General features: G+C 34.7%; 1 protein-coding gene across 9 annotated transcripts in view; it reads right to left on the bottom strand.

The window, feature by feature from the left end:
- ARFIP1 (ARF interacting protein 1) overlaps positions 1-27,231 on the bottom strand; it is an 81,368-nt gene that overhangs the window by 20,127 nt on the left and 34,010 nt on the right. For 6 of the 9 annotated variants that reach the window (XM_019641208.1, XM_019641210.1, XM_019641207.1 and 3 more), the window contains 5 exons: positions 24,419-24,514; positions 22,755-22,867; positions 15,278-15,499; positions 7,828-7,985; positions 2,386-2,560 (listed from right to left, as the gene is read on the bottom strand). In XM_019641208.1, the coding sequence (XP_019496753.1) occupies positions 2,386-2,560; positions 7,828-7,985; positions 15,278-15,499; positions 22,755-22,867; positions 24,419-24,514 (764 nt within the window). The remainder of the gene's footprint in view (positions 1-2,385; positions 2,561-7,827; positions 7,986-15,277; positions 15,500-22,754; positions 22,868-24,418; positions 24,515-27,231) is intronic. The other 3 variants (XM_019641213.1, XM_019641211.1, XM_019641212.1) reach the window with 1 other exon arrangement.

Genomic DNA, 27,231 nt, shown 5'->3' with positions numbered 1-27,231 from the left:
CATGGATCTGTCTTTATCCAAATTATAGTTACTTATTGCTTAAAATAACAGAGACCAACACGATCTCTTTATAGTTTTGAAGAGTTAAATAAAAAAGATAAAAAGGTCATAGTTTTTTATAGATTCTATTTTAGCCATAGCTGATTACTGAGTTCAAATTGAAATTTAGCTTGATGACAACTGTGGGAAGCCAGAAACAAGTAATATCTCTAGGCTAAGAACATAAAATCCTTGAGAATAAAGGCAATTTCATTTTTTATTTTATAGTAAGAAAGGTAAAAAAGAGAAGATATGAAAATGACAACGTTATTTTCAAAGCAATGACTTCCAAACCTTTATCTCTGAAAGCCCTGATCCTGCTCATCCAAACTCCAAAACCACATCATTAACTTCTTTCCAATTGTTTCCACTTGACTATCTTGTCATGGTCGCAAACTAAACATGGGGTTAAACAGAACAAATGCCCATCTCTCCTCCCTCACAAACTTCCAGCCAAACCAGCTTCCTATGCTGATTTCCTAATCCCTGTCATGCAGTCTTGAAATCACTGTGTTCTTGCCTTTCTACAGCCAGCGCAATGAAGGCTGTTACGAGGATTAAGTGAGAGAATATATGTAAACTGCAGAGTCACTGACAAGTAAGTGCCTTCCCTGATTCATGTTGAAATCTGGAGAGCCAATGCCAAGTTTCAAAAACAGTTACAGTAAGAGAAGTAACAGTCTCAATGGCCATTGTTTATCCTTATGCAATTTGCTTATTTTTACTTACTCTGGCAAGAGCCATATAAGAATGGCTGGTTTAAAGGTGCTGATTCTTTCAAAATAACTTTCCTTTCTTTTTATAAAGGCAACACAACCTTTCATAGAAATTGTCTAAAATACAGAAAAATTTATAGGCAACAAGAATTACCCATAACCTTACTACCCAGAGAATGGCACACAATACCATTAGATCCCAATGGAATGCAATTACCATTTTATATATTTCTAAAATCCTTTTCTCCATTTGCAGAGGTCCTGAACCCCCAAATTACTTCCCTTCAAATTAGCTTTGGATAGAGCCCCTAAAATTCTAGCACACTTCATTTAGCACTACACTGTTTAGTACTGATCCATTATAGGGCAGTATGTCAACAATATTTTTATATTTAAAATATGTATCTATATGTGAGTATTGATATATTCCTACCCATCAAAATATTAAACAGTATAACTGATCCATTGTATGGACAGATAGAAGAATGACTAACATGAATGCCATCTTATGTGCTCAGCTAAGGAATGCCAAAAGGCTGCACTATGCTCCTGTTTGAATGATGCTGGGCAATCTGTCTGCTGAAGTTTCCTTTATTGCCACTGCAATGTTTTTCACATGAATACTTTTCACACATCGTAGCTAAAAAGGGGAGGTGGGGGAGGCAAAGTGCTGGACTTGGTTGGTCTCAAGGAAATGTATCATTCTGCAGCTTTTATGGTAACCAGAAGAGTTTCTAAGGAGCTGTTAAAGAAAACAAGGAGATATCAATACACAACTAGAAGTGAAGAATAACTTTAAGAGGGTACCTGGAAGAAAGCAGAGTTGAAGGCCTATCATGACTCTGTAGGATGTGAAAAGCATGGGACGGGGACAACCAATGTGCAAGGGTAAGACCCTATGTCCATGGGACTGGGCTCCATCTACTCTGTCCTGTGCTCACTATGGCTCTTCCATTTCCAGAACTAAAACGCCCATCACAAAACTGAGTACACATGCAATGGAAGAAATGTTAAACATGGAAACCTGTCCTTTACTTAAACCAAAACTCAGGAGCCTGTTATTATATGAGTCCATTTTCAAGTAAAGCCTATGGTAGGTCCATCTCAGCTCTGTCTTAGTCCTTGGATGTGTTCATGTCACATGAACATAATGTGGACAACTGATTTCTCGGCTTATTTCTTTTAGGTTATGCTAACTGCAGCCCTACGCTGGACCTTTTAGTCATTTCTCATTTATCAGTTACTGGGAAGTATGCTGCTCTCTTCCTGAAATCTGTACCTACCATTAATCAAAAGGTTTCAAAATATCCAGAGCAAAATCTCATTATATAACTTTTTAAACCACTTGACACAAAGGGCATCTGAAGATCAATGGTTAAACAGCAAGTATTTTTTGCCAAATGTTACATATGAAAGACTGGGACAGCAGAGTTGATGATGACTTTTATGACAGGTAAATATATTTTGTGTACTCTAAAAACTCAAACACTGATTATAAATGGAATTCTGTTTTGCAACTGTAATAAAAGGGAGTTAACAGAAACAAAAAAAAATTTCTATTTATCTCTCTTTAGGGTAACCTTGTTTTAAAGTCCACAGAAAGATCTCAGAAGGTAAAGAATGAGTTTACCTTATTTTCTTCTAGAAATTTCAACTTGATAGAAACGTCATTGCGCATTTTATCATATTTTTCCTTATGTGCTTGGAACAGATGCTGTGACTGCTCAATCTTTGGCAGAGTATTTGCATCACGTGGTCCAAGATTCAGTTCTTCCAAATCAGTGCGATATGCATCATATTCAATCCTGGAAAGAAGAGAATAAATGAAGCATACTACAAAAACAGAGTGAAATAAGTTCAGGAGATGAGTTGAAATATACAGTCATCTCATACTATATATTAATATATAATAATTCGCATACATATTTTATACCTTATGCTTTTAAAATCATGTATTTCTTTCATACAAAGAACTATTAATACAATAGGGGGGGGGAAGAAGGAAGCTGCCTATTAATCTCATTATTCCTCCCAAAGTACAGTATTAACTGACAAGTAAAATTTCCAAAATTTAAAAACCAGTTTTAAAAAAACAGGTGCTAAAGCCTAATGCTAACACGATCAAGGGTAGTGATCAATCCTTACGTGAATTGGCCAAGCAGGTGAGGGCAGCAGACTTTAGAATGACATATTTAAAGTAACTGATAAAAGGAAGTTACACTGAGCGTCAGCAGTCCTTAAAGTACAGTTCAGGTCAGCAATGCACAATAGAAATAACGCAAGCCACATATGTAACTTCAAATTTTCTAGTAGTCACATTAAAATAATAAAAATTAATTTCACCCATTTTTTAACAATATGTTTTCAAAAATCCAAAATATTATCATTGTAACACGTAATCAAAGTAAAAAATTGTTAATGAGCTATTTTACTTTTTTTTTTAAAAGATTTTATTGGGGATTTGGGGAAGGGGAACAGTGCTGAGAAATTAGGGAAGGGGAACAGCCAAGTTGTTGTCCTTCAATTTTAGTTGTGGAGGGAGCAGCTAGCTCAGCTCCAAGTATAGTCACCATCGGTTGCCCGTTGGCAGCTCAGGGCAGCTCAGCTCAAGATGCCATGTTCAATTTTAGTTGCGGATGGGCGTAGTCCACCATCCCATGCAGGAGTCGAACCAGCAACCTTGTTGTTAGAAGCATGTGCTCTCACCAGCTGAGCCATCCTGCCACCTGTTGGCAGCTCAGCGGCACCTCAGCTTGGGCTCAGCTCACTGGCCCATGTGGAATTGAACCAGAGACCCTGTTGCTCAGAGCTCGCACTCTTAACCAATTGAGCCACTGGTCCGGCCCCTATTTTACTTTTTTGAGGGAGTGCACTGAGTCTTTGAAATCCACTGTGTTTTTTACACTTTCATCACAATTCAGTTCAGGCGAGCCACATTTTAAGTGCTCAACAGAAATACATGGCTAGTGGCTACTGGCTACTGTATGGGACAGCTCAACTCTAGATGGATTTCCATAACATTAGCATTCAGAATGTGAGATGGCACTTAGCACCTTGTTTCCTGGGATGCCTCCCCGTTAATCTTCTCCCACCACTAACTGAAATAGTGACACCACCCATCATTACTCCATGATCCCACAGCAAGAAGTTCCTAGTTAGGTATCTGAAAGGGATCTCAGAAAATTAAAACACTAGAATTAAATTTTAAAGGATGGCAAAAGCTAATGAGGTAGATTGGGGCAGGGAAATTGGAACATTCCAGGAAGAGAACAGTATGGACAAAGGCATATTTATCCATTGTAAGATACCATGAAACATTGGGGAGGTAATTCTATATGTTAGAACCTGAAGTTGCAACACGATAATAGAAGGAATTAAAGTCAGATAGGTAGGCAGGACTGAGATTAAGCAGGGCCTTACAGGCCATGCTAAAGGATCAGATTTAATCCGGTAGGACAAGTGATGGGAAGCCACTGAAGAACTTTGATCTAGAAAGCTAACATGTTCTATTTGTTCAGGATAGGAAGATGACTATAGTGGTTGTAATAAGAAATGGAGGATGAACTGGAGTCGAAGATTAAGAAATTAGAAGTAAAGAAACCAATTAGAAGACTAGGGGCAAAAGAAAAATGAGTCATTGAATCAGGACAATGGTAGTGCAGCTAAGAAGAAGGAGAAAGGTAGATACTAGAGATTTAGAAGGCAAGACTGACCTGGTAATAATACCAAGGTACTAAGTCCATGGGTTCTAGACAGCTGAATATCCACTCTGCCCTTCACTGGCTATGTTTTCAGCTAGTTGTTTTATCTCTTTCTGCTTTTGTTTTTCATCTATGAATGGGAATAATAATCTCCACAAAAACTTCACGGATATAAAGTATTTAGGACACCAGGTAATCACTAGTATCTTTAGAGTGCTTATTATTATGGCTAAATTATAAGAGTGATAGCCAGAAGTAAACGTACTAAAAACACTAAGAAATGAAAGAGACAAAAGTAGAATAAATGTAAACAGTAATACGTGATAATTTAATGTGAAGGCAAATATAACATCGGAGCACATTTCTATACAATAGGGTTAATTTAAACATCATAAAAGTTGTAGTACTGACTTTACATCCCTTAATTTTCACATCCGGAATTTACAGATGGCATCAAAATAAAATTTTCCATGAGAGTGTCTCTAACAGTGCTTATTACAATCAGGAAGAGAAGCACACTAAGGTTTCAAAATGCAACTCTTCACTTCAAGGTTGCCAGTCTGAACTGAGTCCATATCAGTAAAGTTAGTGATAGTTGGGATACTTTACGGCTTATGTAAAACTTCCAGAGAACAGGTGTCCACATCTGAAAAGTCTTGACCACAATTGACTCCCTTGTTGGTGCTGCTGTGGAGAAGTGCTGAATGGGCTGTTACAAGATTTTCTATACATGAAGCACCAGAGGGCTAGGAAATACTTGTACACAATGCATAATGGAGAGCATTAAAAGGCCAGCCGGACACTGGCCTAAATTGCCACTTTTTGTGCTGGATCAAATAGTTGACCCTTGCCCTAAAAGTCAGTAAATTCTGGTTTTGACGGGGAAGAAAATTCAGCTACTAAGAAACTTTTAATCTGGGATTCTTTTTTAAATTTTATCCCTCAGTAGGCAATATTTTAGTGTTACAACTAGTCAATTCCCCAACTACTTCAGAAAAAGCACAGAAAAGTCAAACCTCAAGCTAAGCTGGATAAATAAAATCATATACTGTAATTTTAATAAAAAAGAATAAATTATGGGGTGAGGTCATTATTGGTGGTTTTTAAAGTACACACAGGGGTAGTACATATAACTTGATTTATATTTGTGTTCAAAAGTTTCAAACAAACCCATATACTGAATAAACTGAAATCTTATATCACATTGTACTTTAAGTTAGATTTCTCATCACAAGATGTGAAAATTTGAGATTAATCCAGTTCAAACTTTGGGCCTAATGATCAAAAGCAGAAGGTAGGGAGCACATGGGTTCTTATTTTGGTTTTAAATTGCTTCCAAGTGAGCAAACCATTTAACCTCTAGAGGCCTATTTTTCTCCTCTACAAATTAAATATAAAATGTCTTGTGTGTGAACAGTGACTTATCTAGAAAATTTGTCTTTCTCTAATATGGATTAATATTTTTAAAAGCATGTTAGAAATGAATGCTAAAGAGAAAGATATTACATGCTTAAAATAAAATATATTTTACATTTTAAAATATATTTTAGTGACTAAAACATATTTCTGAATAGGTGGACAATTACAAAGTTGAGAAACAGAAACTAGATGCATGTAGTGCATAACTGGGAGGGAGGTGGGGGCACTTTTGGAACAACAGAATTTTCATCTCCAAAACCCACAAATATTAAAATAATTTTAAAGACTAGAAAATAAGAATGAGTGAAATGATTAAAGAGAAAAAGGAAGAGTATGCAAAAAGAAGAGAACAAATTAAGACATTATAAGTAAGGAACAGACAAATTTAGAAAAGAACCAAATAAAATATATAGAAGTGAAAAATACATATAATAAATCTTTGGAAAAATACAGACAATGCCCATGAGAGGATTTAAACAGAGACTGGACAGCCAATTACTGGGACTGTTATTGAAGGAATTCCTATGGAAGACTATCTTTTTGAAAGATTCCTTCAATGTTATTGAAGAAAATGCTACTGATAGATTCTTTTTCTTCTTTTCCACCTTCTGATTTTAATACTATGTTAGTAAATAAGTTAAACAATAAAGAAAAGTAAAAAACCAAGTCTAAAACTTAAATAAAGCGCGCAGCCCCATCCGGCCCTCTCACACCGGACAACCATAGCTATGTGTCTTGACCTTCATTTCTAAGTCAATAAGAATCTCATACGTTAATACTAAACTGAAAATTACAAACACAGCATAGGACAGAAGCGTCTCTTCTTGTGAAAAGATCAAAGTTAATTTTTCAAGAGATTTGGGCTTTTCTTATGTGAAGCATAAGGAAATATTTACTTAAGAATAAGCACTCAATTGCAAAAAAACCAAGACTAGATGAATTTAGAGTTTTCATAGGCATTTCTCACATCATTAAACTAGGACAAGAGGCCAAAACGTAAAGTTATACTTCTAGAAGGTAGTTTGCATTTCAACTATGGTACAAAAAGTGTAACAGAAAATAAAAATTTCAAGTGGTCAGAGGAAAAAAAACTCAAAGGGAAAAAATATGGGGCCTGGAATCAAAAGATGAAAATGCTATACCAGGTCTACTACTTTTTAGACACTTGTAAATATTTACTAATATGTACTCTGTTTACCTAACAGGATGGTTATGAGAAAGAGAAATCATATATGCATGTGTGTGTATAGATATAAAATGTATGAAAACACTGCATTATAAACAGCTATGAAAATATAAGGCAAATATTTAATTTATGTAAAAGGTAACATTTGAAAGAGTTTAAAGGCTGGTTATAATCTGGATAAATGGAAGATCAGGGAGTTGGTATACACATCATAAACAAAATCATGGAGGCAGGGACGAGCTTGTATATTCAAGAGAAATTGAAACTATGAGCTGGCTGTTATGTAAACTATGTAACTGCTTATATTGGGAAGCAGTGGTAGAAAAGGTAGGCTTTGGCCAGATTACAGAAGGCATCTAGTATCTACCCGTCTTCTTCTAAGGAGGCTGGAGCTGGGAGATCCATCACCTCCTTATTCCCTAGCAGGGAGGGTTTGGGCACATGACCAGGGTTCAATCCAATACTCTCAAGGCTATGAAGCAAAGTATTCAGGGGCCTTTTAGAAATTATTTATAGTAGCTGTGGCAGGAGACCCAGTACCACAACACCCAGATTCAGGGTCCTAGTTAGATTCTTCTGAGGCATTATCTTGGCTTTGGTTCTTGCCTGCTTCTAGGATCTGTTCTCCTGCCTTACTTGTTAGTTGTAACACATCCTTTTCCTGCCCATATTGGCCAGAGTTGGTTCCTCTTATTTGCAACCAAAATTCTTAACTGAACTACATACTATCTATAAAACAGATAATATTGTGAACATTTATACCTACCGGGCACTTTCATACTGTTTCACAGTCATTAATGTATCTTCAATTGTTTTATTCACCAAAGTGTTCACACTGGCAATGAAAAAATTAATGGCTCCAAGAAGAGTCTCTCCATTTTTAGCCAGCAGCTTCTGGGTATCTGCGTTATAGCCAAATTCTTCCTAAAACAAAAAAGTCACCTTAACTTATCCAGTGCTGAATTAGTAAATGTGACTAAAAAAATCTCAAACATATCACTAATGAGGAAACATCTGATTTAGAAATCTAACTATAGAAGTTTTTTCTTCCAATGTTTAAATAAACAGGAACCACAACCAGCTATACATAGTTAACAAAAGTCTAGTAAACCAAAACTATCATCAGCTCAGATGCACAGCTAAAATCAAATAGTTTAAAAAAGTTAAACTACTTTGTACTAGAAAGAATATTTTCATTTCTACGTTTTGTTTCTATTATACTGTAAGCACAGCTGTTAAGAAGAAAAATATAGCAGATTATTAATCAGAGAACTATAACTTTCACAACCAAATTAGGTAACAATTGGCTAAAACCTTCAGACATAAAATAGATTGCAATTTTTGTGTTTTGACTAAATCTCCTCAACGTATAAATATTAACAATACACATTTCTTTGTAAACTTAGTGACCAGTTGACCCCCAAGTTCAGGTCTATCGAGGCACACAGCTGAGGAAGGATCACTCAACACCAGTTTTAATTCATTTCTCTGAATAAACGGAATCTTGGCAAAGCAACATTACACACATGACTCCTGCAGATATGTCAAGGACTAACTCTAAATTTTCAGCAGTGAAAGCTTTTCAGTCCAACTTAGATTAATTAAGAGATTATCAGGAACACATCTGACCAAATAAAAAATCTGATTACGTTATATTGTAAGATATATCACTCAATTCGAGAATTCTGAAGTTTGTTAGACAACACTTTTTAATTTCAGCTGAAAAAAATGTAATATTAAATTAACTAGAATCTCAGAAGATGCAAATTTAATGCTAGAGCTATAGCTATAATTAAATTTCTATTGATAAAATACTCAATCATTAATAAATAGCAAGAAAGTAAAAATAGTTACCATGCTTAACGCATTTTCCATTTAACAGAGGTCTAGTAACTCTTTACTCGGGACTCAGTCTTCAAAATTTTACAGTCCTTCGTTTGCAAATATTGGCAGATAATAGGATTACATGAAAGAAATATCAATCCATTTATATAAAAATGAAAGGCAGGATAGCTAAAGATTTTTGGTACCAAGTTTTAAAGCTAAGTTGCATACTGAAGACTAAAAAACTGTTACGGGAAACAGAATAATACGGGAGAAAACATTTTTACCACTTTTAGAAAGAGTTCACATAACATATTACAACTCTACTTATTACCTTTGGTATTTATTAAGAGGTAGAAGGCAAAAAAAAAATTAAAAAGAGGAAGAAAAATTATGAAAAGTTTGACTGGATATAAATATAAAAAGGAAGGAAAAAGTAAAGGAAAAGGAAACCATAAAAAGTCAGGAAACTTTTTCTGCTCACTGCATAACAAAGATATATCATTACATCACATTCCTGAACAATGTTCATTTCTAAAAGTCTTCAATATTCACAATTCCACATTATTAATTTTGAAAACGCCACAAGTCCTAATTTAGCCACAGGGAGATCTATACAACCTAGAAGGCTGCTCACTCACTAAAAACAAACAACACTAGAGTATAGGAAGATGAAATAGCAGCAGACTGAAACGTTATGTAGCAGACTCTGGAATCTTGTATTTACAGATGAGAAAAACAGGCCTAAATTCAAAGCAGACAGGAAGAGTAAACTGACACTGTTCTGTTTAGTGAATATAAATCTCACCTACAATTCTGTGAAGAAAATGTGTATAAAACTTAATATTTTAATGTATAATTTGAAAACTTAACTAGAATAAAAGAGCTTTTTTATAGTAAGACATAAGAGGCAGGTAAAAGATATAAAATAATCAGGACTGGAAAGAAATGAATATATATACATATATAAATTACAAATGAATAATTAAACATGCTTTTTAAAATTTAATTTAATTTAATTAATTTATTTTTTTTTAGCTGAGCCATTTTGCCACGTGTTGGCAGCTCAGTGGCAGCTCAGCTCGGGCCAGAAATCGAACCAGAGACCCTGTAGCTCAGATCTCACACTCTTGAGCAAGCTCTTAACCAACTGAGCCACTTGGCCAGCCTAAACATGTTTTTTTTTTTGGCATCAAAAATAAGATAAACCATGACTCCTAAATTTCATTTAGTTGGTTAAGTTATATTAGTATTCTCAGTTGGATGGGGCAGTATCGTAAATTGCCTTAGCGATTACAAATAAACAAACAAAATAATCAAAGGGTATATATATCAAGAACAGGCCTGTAGTTCTAATCTGCCACTGAAGAAGGAAGGCCAATACAATTCCTTGATCTTGATCTAAAAATTTGCTTGCTTTATATATAGAGAGAACAAAAGTTTCACAACACTTGAATCTTTTCTTTACTCTCACAGCTCCTACATTGTTTGCAACGTTCACTAGATATAAATTTAGCAGATGAAAATGACCACCACTTCCCATTACACTTACACATTAGGACCAAATAACAGAAGTACCCGATTAGGTCTAAAACATCAAGTCTTAGTAATAGGAATTATTACCTAATTAATAACAAATGGGTTATTTTAAACAATAATATAGAGCAGCAAAAAAACTAGAATCTTGGGCCGGCTGAGTGGCTCAGTTGGTTAAGAGCTCGCTCAAGAGTGTGAGCTCTAAGCAACAGGGTCGCTGGTTCGATTCCTGGCCCAAGTTGAGCTGTCGCTGAGCTGCCAACAGGTGGCAGGATGGCTCAGCTAAAAAAACCCCAAAAAACAACAACCTAGAATCACAAGTACTAACTGATAAATACAGTAATAGGGATGGCATGAACTTTCCTAATCTTGATGTAGGCATTACCCTCTAGATTGAGAAATTACAATTAAATAAGGGGCCATAGTATAAGAAAACTAGGAGTCAGAAGACATGTGATAAAATGATAACAGTCTAGTTTGGGAATTCAGACAGCCTGGGAGTCTCATTTTAATTCTGCCACTGACTGAACTTGTGTCTTTTGTGAATTACTCAAATTCTTTGTGCTTCAGTTTCCTTATTAATAAAATGAAGACCATTCCCATACAAGCTTGATAGGAAGTATAATCAGATAACCTGTATAAAGATTCTGACAGATGATCACCAAAAGATCATTTCCTATCCCCTTGAGGAGATTTGCTTTTTTTACTGATGGGTTTTGGTTGTTTCTTACAAAAACGAAGGAATTGGACTAATTTTTAGATTATTCCTCACCTCCCAAATGCTACAATCCCAACAACAGCTATCAATCACATCATAAATTATTCACTGCCACTTTGTGCCAGGCCCTGTGCTAAGTATTTTCCATGGATCTCAGTTAATACGGCACAAGGCGAGAGGCAGTAGACACCAGCTCTTCACCACTGCACCCCACAAACTTTTCCTTATAAAGAATCAACAAAGAAAGGAGGTACTTTGCTGTCTGGCATAATTGATCCTGATTACCAAGGGGAAACTGGACTGCTGCTCTGCAATGGAGGTAAGGAAGAGCATGTCTGAAATATAGACAATCCCTTAGTGCATCTCTTAGTGCTATCATGACCTGTGACTCATGTCAATGGAAACCTACGACAACCCATTTCAGACAGGACTACTAATGGCCTGGGCCCTTCAGGAAGGAAGGTTTGGGTCACCCCACCAGGCAGAGAACCACAACAGGCTGAAGTGCTAGCTGAGGAAAAATGCTATATGGAATGGGGAGTGGAAGCAGCTACGATCATGTGACCATTTGTAGAAAAGAGGACTATAATCGAGTATTTCTTCCTTATTTTGTTATAACACCAGTCTAGATGTTGCTATTAAGGTACAGGTGTGTTTGTGTGTCTGTGTGTGTGTGAAGCAATTACCTGTTTTTTCCCCTCTTATCCCCTTATTATGTAACATAAGATATACTAACTTTACATCATAGTATTTAAGTTACAGAATATCAAAGAAAAAAGTGAACATCACCCAATTTGCATCCTCTTCTGGGAAAAGGGTTAGTGTGTCTTTGATAGTATGCCGAATAGTTGTATCACATTAGCTGGAAGTAAGACTTGTTATTGTCTTCTTTATTTGGAGATTAAGTATGGTTTAAGATGTATGTAAGGGTTAAATTGACAAAGGGCAGACTGTGATAGTTAATGTTATGTGTCAACCTGATTAGACTATTGTGTCCAGTTGTTTAGTCAAACACCAGACTAGATGTTGCTATGAAGGTACATTTTTTTTGTTGATGTGATTAACATTTACAATGATAAACATTGTAGATATGACATAAAGATGACTTAAGGAGATTATCTTCCATAATGTGAATGGGCCTCATCCAAACAGTTGAAGGCCTTAAGAGCAAAAGATTGAGGTTTCCAGGAACAAGAAAGAATTTTGCCGTAAGACTGTAACAGAAATCTTGCTTGAGTTTCTAGCCTGTTGGCCTACTGTATGGATTTCACAATTGGGTGTGCAATTCCTTAATATAAATATATAAATCTCTGTGTGTGTGTGCATGTATAAGAGTGTGTGTGTGTGTGTGTGTGTGTGTGTGTGTGTGTGATGTACATATCTCCTATTGATTCTATTTCTCTGGAAAATCCTGACTGATACAAAAACATGCATCCTGTTAATAATGATTTCAGATTTCAAATACATCTCCAGCAGGTTCTAGTTTACCATTATTTTTACATTTATAAACATCAATTAGAATGTTCAATTGAATGAATTATCTATTTCCTTCAAATCACTTTTGTATACACACTTGGCTTCAGCATTTGTTCACTAACAAATCACATCAAATACATTTTGGTGTATAAATATCATAAAAGAATATAGCATGTCTTTTTAGAGAAATAAGATGGTCCAGATTCTTGTCCAAAAAATATTGCATGATGGAGTCACTGCTGTTGAATGACTGACTAGATGAAAATACCTGCAATGGTTAATTTTATATGTCAACTTGCCCAGGCCATGGTGTCCAGATATTTGATCAAACATTAGTCTGAATGTTTCTGTGAAGGTGTTTTGGGATGAGATTATAATTAAATTGGTGGATAGTGAGTTAAGTAGATTGCCCTCCATAATGTGGGTGGGCCTCATCCAATCAGCGGAAGACCTTAATAGAACAAAACTGACTTCCCTGAGCAAGAAGGAATTCTGCTAGCAGACTGCCTTTGGACTCACTTCCCCGGGTCTCCAGCCTGCCAATCTACCCCACAGATTTTGAATGTACCGAGCCTCCACAATCACATGAACCAGGTTCTTAAAATAAATCTCTATAGAGCTATACATCTTGTTGGTTCCATTTCTCTGAAGAATCCTGATTTCCTTTTTGTCCCTAATAATATACTGTGACTCACTGACTTGAATTTAAGAAAATTCATTTGGGATATCATCATCAGAAGACTCACGGACTAATATTTCACTTATATTATCAATTTTGCCATCATCAGGAAGAGTCAATACTGCTGTCTCTTTGCAGCCATCTTCTGATTTGTCTAATTATGAAATGTCTTCCTCTGGTATTGTCTTCTCTTGGCCATTATGGGCAGGAAATGGAAAACTAAATTCGCAACTGTATTGCATGAACATTAAAAAAAAAGACCACAGAAACGGTTTCTCCAGATTTTTTTTTTTGGCAACACAAAGTATTTATCTCATTACTGTATCATTCTTCTAGGCAATGCTGTCATTCTTTTGTTTTCTTATTATCTTAGTCCTTTTTAGCATGGTTGGAAATAAGTGATAGTAATGATGAAATAATTTTTAAGATGATAAAACAGCAAACTGTTTTCAGATATAGGAAAATAAAGTCATAAAGATCCCACACCATGTCTTTGATTTCTAACGGACCCACCTGGGAGTTGCAATATAAAAAGTTTTATTCTATTAGAAAAAATAAGTTAATTTTCTCATTGGAAGGCCTCTAAGAAAGAACAAAAGTCATGAAATGTCAGTCCTTACAAAGAGTTAGAAATGCTCAAACAAGAAACTCAAAAATTAAAACTGGGTCCAATGAACTTGAGTACTGAGGATTAACCTCTCAGGTCTGTAAAAAAAGGATTTCACATCTAGAAAAGAAAGAAAATAAAAAGTACTTACTAGCTCAGATTGAGCATTAGACGTGCTAACACATATTAAAACCACTTGGAACTGTACCTGGCATACAGTAAGCACCCAATCTGTGTTGACTACTATAGTTCATAGGGTTTACTGAATGTAGCATCACTGATAATACTGCTGCTACACTTCTCTAGACCCGATACCCTGGCTACCTCTGTCTATACTGTGGGGCTTTTTCTCTGGGTCACAGATCCTCTAAAGATTCTCCTTAAAGAGACAGCAAGAGCTCATGGAGAAACATAGACAGGCCTGGATATAAATTCCAGTTCTACCTTTCATTTTTTTTGGTGATCTTATAAAAATTACCTAATGTTTCTTGGCCTCAGTTTCTTCATCCATAAAATCGGATAACATTTCCTGCAGTATTGTTAAATAAATGACATGATATAATGTCTACAAAGCACCCAGCGCATTACACTGGAATTGTGGACATTCAGTAACTGCAGCTGTTATGATTATTCCACTTCCCAGATATTAATTCATTCTTTTTCTGTCTAATGACTCAGTTAGAACTGAATCTCAATATTTTTCATTATTATGACATACATCGCCACCTCTAACTGAAATGTCTTTGTTTAAGTTTCTAGATATTATCAAATGATTTACTACTCTAGATTATTTAACTCTTCAAGCTAAAAATCTGTAGGCAAGGGATTTCTGCACCTTTTGGCTCCAGGTGAGGGGGAAAAAAAAAAAAGACATAAAAGGAGTCACTTAAGATATAACTAATTGTTAGAGATGCTTTACTGAAAATTTAGAGATCTATGCAGAAAAATAACTCCATTCTAAAATTCATAATTTATATTAATGATTTCAGTAAAGTATATCACAAATCCAGTCAAGCAAGTTACTATTTGTTCAAGGCACTTGGAGACTACATAAGAGATTTTCAATAGGTACCAGAATTTACTTTTCATTCATGCCCAGCTATACATAGCTATGATTCTTTCTAGGCTCAGGCAGACTGTCTCTTTTTCCTTTCCAAGTTCCCTTCCCCTGAAACCTCTGTACAATTGTTTCACTATGTTGACAGAAGTCAGTGAGGCCCTCTTAGAAATTATATGAAATATCTAAAAAGAACACCTCAAGATGCCAATTTTATTAAGAGTTCAGCAAATCAGAAATGCAACAAATTTCCTCTTAAAATACTCCTATTGCCATTCTCCACCCCTCACCTCCCAATAGTTATTTAAAATAATCTTACATGGAGTTCTAGTGACTTCAAGCTCAGGTCAGCAAACGCATCTCCAAGTTGCCTTTGGGTATGCACCATCTGGAAAAGCTGGGTCGACAATGTCTGAGCCAGTCTTAGAATATTTTCATATTTTTTCTTGTTATCTCTTAATATATCAATCTGAGCTTCAAGTTCAAGGTCCACAGTTCTTGATCCACGGCCTAGCTTCTCAGAGATAATTTGTCGAGTACACTAAAAGTGGAAAGATGCACTTTGTTTAGGAAGAAAAAAAAGAACAAAAGAAAAAAATAATAATATAACAATCCAAACAAATGCTAGAGCATATGGCATACCATTTTTGGCTTCACACAAGCTAGCCTAATAAACTGAAAACTGTCAGCCCCCTTAGAAGTTTATCAGGACTCAGAAAGTAAATTTACAAGACACATCTAATAATTATTAGTAATCACTGAAAGTTTTAAGACTTATCTAGCTAATTTACATACTGTCAGGTGAGCTCTCTCACAAATCATATTTCAAGCTTAGTGCACTTGGGTAGATTATTTAAAACAACTGAGATACTTGGCATTAATTTAAGAACAATATTGGACTGTTATATAGGAATAATAAGAATACCAAAATTATATTCTCCTATTGGTTTCAAACACTTTTTTCCCTTCTATCTTCCCCTTGAATCTCTGTGTGTCTGTGGATGAGCAGGAAGGATATAGGGAAGAAAGGAGAAAGAAGAAAGAAGAGTGGGTGGGGAAGGAGGGAGGAAGAAGGAGAGAGAAAAGGGAAGGGATAGGGATGGAGAAAGAGAGACAGGGAAGGAAAGAAAAAGAAAAAGAAACAGAGATAAGATTCCTGAATTCTTTTTTACTTTTGCCCAGATAGAACAGCATTAGATTATGTTATTCTATTCCTCCCCAGAAAAGACACAGAAACATAATTTTTTAAAGTACCGTATTTTCCCATGTATAAGATGCACCCCTTTCTGAAAAATTTGGGGTCTAAAAACTGGGTGTGTCTTATACAGTGGTTGTAGATTTTTTTACTTGGATTTCCTGCTTTTTTTGTGCTCATTGTTGTAGTTTTTTTTACTTGCATTTCCCACTTTTTCGCGCTTGTTGTCTTTGCGCTCACTGTTTCGCACTTGTTACCGGTATATTACGGTAGGTTAGGTTTTGCCACGTTCTGCCCAGAAATGGCTCAGAAAAGATTTTCATACAGTGCTGAATTCAAGTTAACAGTGATCCAGTTTGCAAAAGTGAATGGAAATCGTGCTGCTTAACGTAAGTTTGATCCTCCTCCAACTGAGAAAACAATCTGAGACTGGCTACAGGAAGAAGAAACACTACTGAAAACGCCACGGCAGAAGAAGGCCATGAGAGGCAATATATGAAGACAGTGATTTGTCATCAGACATAGATGAGGACAAGCTAATGGTTGGGAGTTTTGACAGTGATGAGGAGTTGTATGAATTTTATGATGAATAAAACGAGTTCAATAACTTTATGTAATACATTTTTTTTCAAATTTCAGGCCCCCAAATTAAGGTGCGTCTTATACATGGGAGCGTCTTATACATAGTCAAATACAGTACCTAATTTCAGAGCACACAGAAATAACTTTTCTAAAAAAAAATTATAAGCAATTTCACTACTCAATAATACATTTTAAGAGTAACCACCCAGGGCATTAATATACTTCTCACCGTTTAAAGTTAACAAAAATACTCTAAAATATCAGTAAGTATTGCAATTTTAAAAAATTTGCACAATTGCTTTTATCATGTCTTTCAAAATTTGGTTAGAATATTTGTTGTAAAAAATTAAAATAATGAGTGAAATAAAAGATGAATTTCCTCTTCCTTTAATCGCACTAAAGAGCAGAAAACTACCATTAATGGGTAATCTGATGGGTAGTCTAGACTCTCCTTTAAACCTATATAATCACACATATAATATTTTTAAAGTGAACGTAAGACCATGCTATGCTACACATAATATCCAAACATTTTTTTCTATGAACAAATACCGTGAGACTTTTCCTTATCCATAAACATAAATCTGTATTTATCTTTTTCCTTTTTTGTTATATTTATCCTTTTAATATTAGCCTATTATATGCTAATCATATTTTTCCATTTAAAATTGAAATGAATTCTCTATGACATTCTCTGTTCTCATCAATTAAGGATCTTTATGAATAAATACTTTTTATAAAGGAGTTTTGTTTTTTTTAATAGTAGAGAAATTATCTATATAGAAAATGAAAGAAGAGAGGCCAAACTCACAGAAGGGAGATAAAACTACTTCTGTGGAAAACATACTTACACTCGTAGGAAACGAAAACCACATCAGAGAAAAGTTTAACTGCAGATGTTGTGTGTGATTTTAATGAGAAAAATATCAACAAAATTAAGGAGATACACCACTCTTTCCCTCTTTCCATCCACACCAGGATTTTCCCTGTGGAATATTACCAGAGACATTTACTCTATTCACAAACCAAAGCATGTGGTACCTTCCATAACAACTCAGATATAACAGTTTGCTGAAAGTCAAGAAGTCAGAATTCACTGAAGGAGCTTGGTAGACTGGGCAAAATGAAAGAAATGTCTACTGTTGTCTGAGTGGCCATTATTTCACAGAAGTAACGGTTACAAGCAGGCAGTAGGGTCAAAGGTTTAATGAGGAAATGTTTATTTTCCAGGAAGCTAAGACAGTGGGAAGAGTAAGGCCATAGTGACTATGAGGCATATTCAGATAAATCTGGACACCTGAAACAAGTTTTGAAGCTGCATTTACAGAGACTATATTCCAATACAGAGAACTATATGCTCTTAAGGGAAATTTAAGTAATGTGGAACTGAGAACACTACAGATGGCCTACATGGAGCTTTGTAAAGAAAGCTGTAGTGAGGGGGGGATGGTAGAAGAGGGTAAAGGGATCAAATATATGGTGATGTATTATAGAAATGTATACTTGAAACCTATATAATTTTAATAACCAATGTCACCCTAAATAAATTTAATTAAAAAAAAAAAGGAAGAAAGCTGTAGCGAGAATATAAAAAGTCGCTAGTCATTTCCCCACTGATCAGGGTCTCAGAGCAAGTTTCTCATATGATCACTGAAGAGCAGATTTTTATTTTGCTTCCTAGTGTGTACTAAAATCATAAACCAAGTTTAAAATAGGAAAGAATATAGAATCTCAGGTCTCTACCCTTCTTGAAAGTCCCTGAAAATGCAGATCACTTACAATGAGCTGGTGGTCCCAATTGGTTTTCCGTACTTATAAATTAAGAATTAATTTTGAAGATAATAGGACAAATGGAGCAAAGTTTAAAGGGGCAGAAAGAGGCAAAAGCAAATTACTGCTCTATGTAGATCTCCTACTTCAGGGAGGGTAGATAAAATAAAGTGATAAATAGTGTACAAAATACCATAAATCACCATCAGTCACACAATTTATGAATTTGCACGATAGTCACTGTGTACTCTGAGTATTTAAATAGCACCAAGAGCTTTTCCTATAATGCCCAAAATGAATAAAAACATTTAAGTTCAAGGAAAAAAATAATTTCATGGCAACAACTGGTAGATATTAAAAGGGTGGAGGATAGGGAAGAAGAGAACATAAAAGGAAATAGTAGCAAGTGAACAGGGGAAATAGGTCAACCAGTAAATGAAGAAGGCAATATGACAGGAAAAACAGGAATGAAAACTTAAAAGACACTGGCTGAAAGACAACAAAGATTAATTTGATTAAGGTGTAAATACTGATGGCAAATTCTTAAACATTTTAAAAAAGCATTTAGTGTTTGGAAAAGATGCCAAACAGTTCTGAATAAAAACAAGATTATTCTTTAAAAAAGTAAGATGGATTTCTAAAAGTACTCTATTCTACATTAGGAAAATATAAAAATAAACCAAAGAGATAAACCACAGTTCATTATTCATAATTATTCCTACAGATAATAAAACATAAGAAAATAAATTTGGGGTTCAAATTTGTGAAAAAAATCAGGTAGATTAAAATAATATTTAAAAAGATGGGTTCAAGGTCTAAACTTAAAATTGCTCCTATTACATATTTGGTTTTAATCACCAGACTGGTCTTGGAACCAAAACTAACAACTAATAAAGGACATGCAAATATTCTCTGAGGAAAAGCCTTCAAGTATTTGCTTGAGAATAGAAACAGAAGAAGAAATTAAAGCTAGAAATCATGAAGGAACTGAAGTCCAAGGAAGAGAGGATCAAAGTCATAGCAAGAATCAAGGAACTCAAGAGTAAAATGGATAACAAGTACAGTCCTAAATCAACCAAATCAGAATCAATACTTGAAGGATTATTCAAATGACAATGAAAGCCCTACATTAGTTCAAACTTGGACCAAAAAAGTAAAGCCACAAGAACAGAGTCATGTAGATCCAATAAGGTCATTATACTGAGGCTCTTGTAGTTGAGAGGCATGTGTCAGCACAGACACAATGGGCTCCAAACGCCATAAAATCAGGTCTTTAGAACACTCTTTTTCTCTTTTGACTTAAGAGTGAAATGTCCAATTAAGCTCTGATGAAACAAATTTTCAGTTAAAAATAAAGTGATCACTCTGAAGAGAATGATAACTCCTTCACATAGTATTATGTCATGTACACAGTATTTTTAAAACTGGTCATTTCCTTTTATTTTTTAAAATTTTATTGGAGAATTGGGGGAGGGAACAGCATTGGGGAATTGGGGAAGGGGAACAGACAAGTTGCTGTCCTTTTGTTCTTCAATCTAGTTGTGGTGGACGTCACTTCACTGGCCCATGATGGTGCTGGGATCACTGCGCTCTTCCCGGCTGAGGCAGATCCATCACTGGCCATTGGACGGCCGCTCACCCCAGCTGCCGGCCGCTCACACTGGCTGCCAGCCACTCACTGTGGCTCACGGCAGCCCACTGCAGCCCCACTGCAGCCTACACTGTTGCTGGCGACTCACATCAGCCCAGCTCCAGGTCGAGCTGTTGTTCATCATCTTAGCTGTAGAGGGCGCAGCGCCACTAGCCCATGTCAGATCCAAACCAGCGGCCCTGCTCCTCAGAGCTCACGTTCCTGAGCCAAGTATTAACCAACGAGCCACTCGGCCAGCCCAAAACTGGGCACTTGCATTAACACAAATTTTAAGAAAGGCTGAATGTGGTATGTTAATATAAGAGATAAAAATGGAATCTTAACAGCGATTCAACTCAGATTATTATATAGGTAACAGACAGAAGAAAAGGAATAGATAATAAACATATACATATAGGAAAAAAAGATAAGGATCAAGACAAAACTGAACGACACAAGAAAGGAAGGATCAAATGAACAAAATCTTGTACTTTGTAATTTGTAATTACTAGGATTTAGTTCAAAAACAAGGCCTATACTCTTTGGGTTCAAAATGTGTGGCCATCGAATGTCACTAATTAAGAGGCAAATTTCATAAATAAGTGAACAAAGGAATGGCTGAATAAATAAATTTAATAAATAAATGAATGAAGCTTAGTCTGGCATGAAAGATAAACAATGAAATGAAAGAGAGCACAGAGGGGAATTCCAAGCAGTAGCCAATGACAGCCCCATAACCAGAGTTGTAGAGGTGTGAGAAGGCACAGCATGTTTAGGACATCTCTGGATAAGGTTGGTATGGATAACTGGGTCTATGGGTGGAAGACAAGAGCAGCAGGAGATCAAGTTGGAAAAGGAGATAGGGTCAGATTCATGACAGTCTAAAGACGGGATTGACTGAAGGATTTTAAGCAAGAGTGAACCACATCAAGCAAAGTAGAATACATAGTCTAAGAGAATCCTGTTAAGCTATTAGAGTAATACATACAGGAGCTATAGCTGTGAAGGTTAGAATAGAGAAAAGGGGATAAAGTAAAAGAACATTAAGGAGGCAGAATTCATTTAATGACTAACTAGATATGTCAAATCAGTAAGATGATGAGTCAAAATTTGAATATCTGGGTGAACCGTTGTGATATGAGGTAATACAAAGGGAAAAACAATACATGAAATGAGAGAATCTACATCCTTGAGAACAAAAGGTTCAATGATTAAATAGAATGTCCAGAATGAGAACAGTATAAACAGGCATCAATTTTTGACAACTACCATTGGCATTTCTCAGTTCTACATTGGCATAAGCTAAATAGTTTTTGGAAAGATTCATGTAGCATGTTTCAGGGCACTTTTACCATCTTAGGAAAACCTGTACTTCTGTAGAGGATTTCAGATCATATTATAAAAGTATTAACTGAAAGAATAAATTCACTTCTGCATTACTGTTAAGAAGACACATGGGGGAGGGGCGTAGTAGAGGAGGGTAAAAGGGATCAAATGTATGGTGATGGAAAGAACTGGCTCTGGGTGGTGAACACACAATGTGATACATAGATGATGTATTACAGAATTGTATACCTGAAACCTATGTAACTTTACCAACAATTGTCACCCCAATAACCTTTAATTAAAAAAAAAAAAAAAAAAAGAATAGGTATGTATCTCTACCTGGCAATTAAAAACCTCCCCAAAACGAAGACACATAAGAGACATGTGCTCTGTATAAAAATACAGATACAGTAATACCTTGGTTTGTGAACATAATTCGTTCCAGAAACAAACTACTCATATTGCAAGACATCGCTTGTTTACCACGTTAAAATGTATTAGGAATGTTTGCTCGTCTTGCGAAACACTCTCAAATCAAGTTACTCGCAATCCAAGGTTTTACTGTAATTCCCGATTTACAAAGACCCACAACCAATTCACAAATATCTAGAGAGCTTTATGGCTAATGCTCTGACCTGAGCTACTGAGGCTTTTTCATCAATTTAACTATTCTATGAATTCTACTGTCTTGTCCTTGTTAAGATTCAAAATACTAAATGGACTTAGAGCTTAAGCTATTTGTAATACATCAAATAAAGTATAGATTAAATAATTTGCTTATTTGTTTTATGGAGGACATTAAGAAAAATTACCACCAATTACGTACTCTGAAGCAATTCAACTAACATTAATAAACTTTTGAAATCCAACTGATTTGCAATCTGATGCTGTCTGTTGAATTAATGTTTAGTTACTACAATAAAATCAGAGAATTCCAAATTTGAAAAACTAATATACTCTAGTTGCTATAAAGTATCAAAAAGAGGAAGGTGGGGACAAATATATGTATAGCAGTTCTATAGCTAAACATATTCTAAGACAATATATTCCTTCTTCAATTATGTGTTATCTATAAATTAACGAGCATTTTAGTAGCTTTTTTACTCTTTTGCTAGACTTAAAACTACATTTATGTGAAGATCAGTAATAAAAATACTTCATTTTCTAATTGTATTTTTATGTTCAGATGTCATTTGCTCTCCTATATGTTCATATAATTGCAAAATAATAATTTAAATTACAAAGAAAAAGTCTTAGTGCCAGTAAGGGTGGAAACATTAAAAAATTACAAACCTTATAGGTGTTTAGACTCCATTTTCTAACAAGTTCTAACTTTTCCATTGCAGGATTTTTAATTTCATCTGCTAGAATAACTGGTCCACTTTTTGTCTGTGTTCTCTGGCCACCTGCATGTTCATAAGAAAAGATAAAAACACAAACCAGATAAAGACAAGTAGGGAAAGAAAATGAAACATTGATGCTGTTCAAATTACCTACTCATGCATTTTAAAAAATGAAAAGGTTCCCTCCCACAAAGTGAAGGACTACAACAACTTCCTGGAATCACTGAAGATAATTTCCTAACACATAAAAAAATTTGTCTATTAAACACAAATGCTGTGTGCTTTACTTGTTTTCTTAAAAAAAAATAGCTGCTATCAGCTTTCTTTTCTAAATAAATGCTGTTTACTTAAAAAAAATTCCCACAATTAATCTTATAACCTAGTGACACTAAAAAAACTGTCAATAAAAATCTAAAAGGCCACATACTCCTTACAGGGATCTTTGTCCACTGTACTATGTTGAACAGAGCGATGATATAATATTACTATAATTTTGGAGTACTTAAAAATACAATTCAAACTTGAAATAGTCATTAAAAATATCTTACCACCAGTATGAAAGGCTGGGTTAAAACAAGACCTACATTGTATCTCCTCTTTTTCTTAAGAGACCCTTTCCCACCAAAAAAAAAAAGCAAAAAAAAAAAAAAAAGCCATAATTAATAAAGGCAGTAAAAAGCCCTGACATAAAAGCAACTCTACAGCTATACAGTTCTTAATAGTAAATATTTTTCATAGAAGAAAATATTAAATGTTTATGATACTGACTTGAGATAGAAACTTTAGAATAATTTTAAAAGAACAATGAAATAAGAGGAAAAGTTGTAATAAATTGTTTTAAAAAGTTAGCCAGCAGAAATTTCTTTTCTCACTTACTCCTAAAGCCTGATCAGCCTTTAGCACAACTTTACCATAATCTAAGCTGAAAACAGTATATACAATCAAACACATTAAAGAATTTACAAAATTTTCATAGAAACAAATATAAAATGTTAACATATCATATAAAAATATGGAGTTCAATTTTTTCTTGTTTTTATAGTCTAGCAATTAAAGTGCAGAGCAAATTCCATGCAAAGAAATGGATTTTTCCCAAATATTTTTCATTGGGCATAACTGGTAAATTACATAGTATTTTGTTACAATCTGCAAACTATTTGTAAGCTGAGGTTGAAAATAGGAAGACACAACCGTTTCCACATGACCCATTCCAAACAATGAACAACCCAATTGTTGAAGGCTCCTATCTTGCTTAACTGAAAATAAGAGAGCAGATCTGCAAAGCTGAGAGTTCAGGATCAATTAAGTGAATACATTTTCCAGAACAAAGAAAGGATAATTTTAAATGAATCAAATTTAACCATGTTTTTTAATGTTAAGTGAAATAAATTTCAGGTTTGAGATATAACTAATAACTTTGAAAAGCCAGAAAGACAGGTATGGCTAGAAAGATTATTTAACTTATTGCTAAAAAAAAAAAAAAAAGCAGCAGCACTAAAAAAGCCAGAATAACACACACCTAAGAATATAAAGCAAGTGATTATGAAACTGAGTGAATTAGTTTAGCTTCAGCAGTAGCAAGAAGGGCTTTATCCAATCAGTGCAGCTGAATACCTGCAGGAACAATTAAATCACTTCCTTGTTGAGCCAGTTGACTAGCTGCAACCCTGCTAGGAGACAGAACAGATGGCAATGGTGGTGCTGGGGAACCTGAAAAGGGTAGACATTTAACTGTGAAAATCCTTTTCTTCTTCTACACACTGTACATTTCGAATATAGGTTTATTGACACTTCTTTTAAAATATTCAAAAACTAGGATTAAAAACTGGAATTAATATAGTTGCTTTCTTGCATGAATGGAGTAATAAAAAATGGATGCTACCGGTTGAGTTCTTGTGTAAATTTTTCATTGAACTATTAAAACCAAACAAAGCACATAACTATAAGAAGAAATTTGGCAAGATCACGTCTAAACAAGACTTTCCCAGGATTCTGCTATTTTCAAATCAATTACTAGAATGTGATTCAAGTCACATAGTTGACTGATCTAAAGCATAAATAAATATTTTATAACTTGCTACTACTCTTACATATGAAAGAAAGCTCTTCAAGTAGAAATCCAATGGCATATAATACTGTTATCAAATTTATAATTAAAATTCATAGAAATGTGAATAAATCATAGCCTTCACAGGAATTGTAGCCAAAACTTTCAAATCATGAATCAAATATCATATAGTGTAAATGACTGCTATTCATATTATGGATGCAAGGGTCCTACATCAATTATGTCATCTGGGAGCTCATTAAGAAAGCAAAATCTCAGGCTCTGCCCCTTAATAAGGGGCTTAATTAGGCCCTGACCCTTAATAATGTGAAAACCTTAACTTGAACTGGATCTAACATTTAAAATCCAAACATGCAATAGACCTAATATATTGGCACCACCTTTCAAAGTGAGGTATACTTGTCTCTTTAAATCTGTTGAACCATAAAATTTTAAACTGGAAGGGATGAAGGAAATCAACTAGTCTGACATTAAACTGTAGGAGAAACAACTATAGGCCCAGAGAGGTTAAAATAGCTTCTTATTAGAGACTCAGATGCTCTGAATCCATACCATAATATCTCCATTATTAAATGCAATACAGAAAACACCAATCCATAAATTGCTTGTTGAGTTAGAAGGCATTTTAATAGGTTATCTAGTCCAATCACCATTCTAAACAAAGACTGTCTCTACTATCCAAGGCACAAGGGTTTCTATTATATAAGGAAGTGTTATTTAAAGACGACTACTGTAGTTCCATTTCTTGATGATCCCAGGAACAGAGCTCTGTTGTTCTGGTTATTACTGTTTATTAATCTTGCTTAAGACATAATCCCATGACACAACAGGAGATGTGTATATAATACATAACAAATGATACAGAACTTTCCAAACGAAAATAGCAAAAGACAATGGTGCTAGTTTTTTTGCTTTACTTTCAAGGGTAATTATCACTTCTCTGTATCTTCAACCCTTTAAATCACTAATTTAGACTAAGTTATTGTAGTTACTAAAATCATTCACTAATATCCAATAAATATAATTCTTAAAAAGTCTAGGATCTTGCTAGTTGATTAAACTTGGGGTACTAGCTCTGTTTCATTTCAACAACAGAAATCTAGGAATATGAATATTTGCATGCAATGATTAAAACAAAACTCAGGTGCCAACTACATTCTTATGAGCTTTGATCTATTCATGATTTCCACGATTATTGATTCTGCAACATATGTGTTAGGCAGATTTCAATATTTGCTGTTGTTAGGATGAAGTTACATGTAATTGCTTTTCAATTTGCTCCAGAGATGGAAAAGTAAATAGTTAACACTCTTCTTGTAGTAACTGTTCAAGTAATAGAGTCATTATTAAGTTACCATTCAGTCATTTTTCCAGAAAGCTAACACAGCCCCAACTCCTTTAACATTTTTTCCTAAGACCTAGCTCCTAAATTGTAATCATCTTGCTTTTTCGCATGTTCATTCCAATTTATCTATATGTCTTAAAACAAAGGCACTTAAAACAACTACAACTTTCCAATAAATGCTTAACTAATCTAGTATAGCAAAATGATTCTTTTTAATATACTGATCAACAACACAGATTGTGTTAAAAAATGTTTAATAAAGTCAAGCCAAAGACACATAAATTACTGCCATATCATGAAACATATTTTTTATCCCGACTTAAAGGATTAGCATGTATCTGTAAGTAAGTGAAAATGATTGGCATTTTCATGCTCATGAATAATAGCAGTTTATAATGGCGAGTTGATTTCCATTATTGTATAACACTATCCCATTTAAGGGATTAAACCAAATGTCAGCGAAATAATTTCATTGAAAATATTTAAAATATCTTAATAGTAAAAGTATTTTTTCATTCTGTGTTGATATTTAAATTTGGAAATTGGTGACTGCTCCAAAGATGGTGTCACATTATACAAAGTAAGCCTTATATCTTTAAGCACTCATAATTTTAGGTACTCAAATATAGAATACTATTATTGCAAAATGGCTAAGGACTGCAAAAGCACGCAGATGTTTTTTTTTGTTTTCATTTTTGTGACATTACAATATAGTATTAAAATTAATTTACTTCATTGAACGTAATCTATAGCTACCACTTTACAGGTCTGTCAAGAAAACAATTCATTTTTTAACATCCATTTAACATCCAAATGTTTACATGGTTTTACTTTCTTTCACTCACGTGGAAAAAAAACACCAGAAAGGTTGTTACGGGAAAGAGCATTAAAAAAAGGAGACACCTTTGTCCTTTATATTAAAAATAGACCTATAAGGGCCGGCTGAGTGGCTCAGTTGGTTAAGAGCTCGCTCAAGAGTTTGAGCTCTGAGCAACAGTGGTTCAAGTCAGCCCG

Source organism: Hipposideros armiger, unplaced genomic scaffold (genome assembly GCF_001890085.2).
Source record: "Hipposideros armiger isolate ML-2016 unplaced genomic scaffold, ASM189008v1 scaffold_58, whole genome shotgun sequence".
Taxonomy (NCBI): domain Eukaryota; kingdom Metazoa; phylum Chordata; class Mammalia; order Chiroptera; family Hipposideridae; genus Hipposideros; species Hipposideros armiger.
The sequence above is the reverse complement of the archived record's forward strand: the minus strand, read 5'-3'. Positions and strand labels throughout refer to the sequence as shown.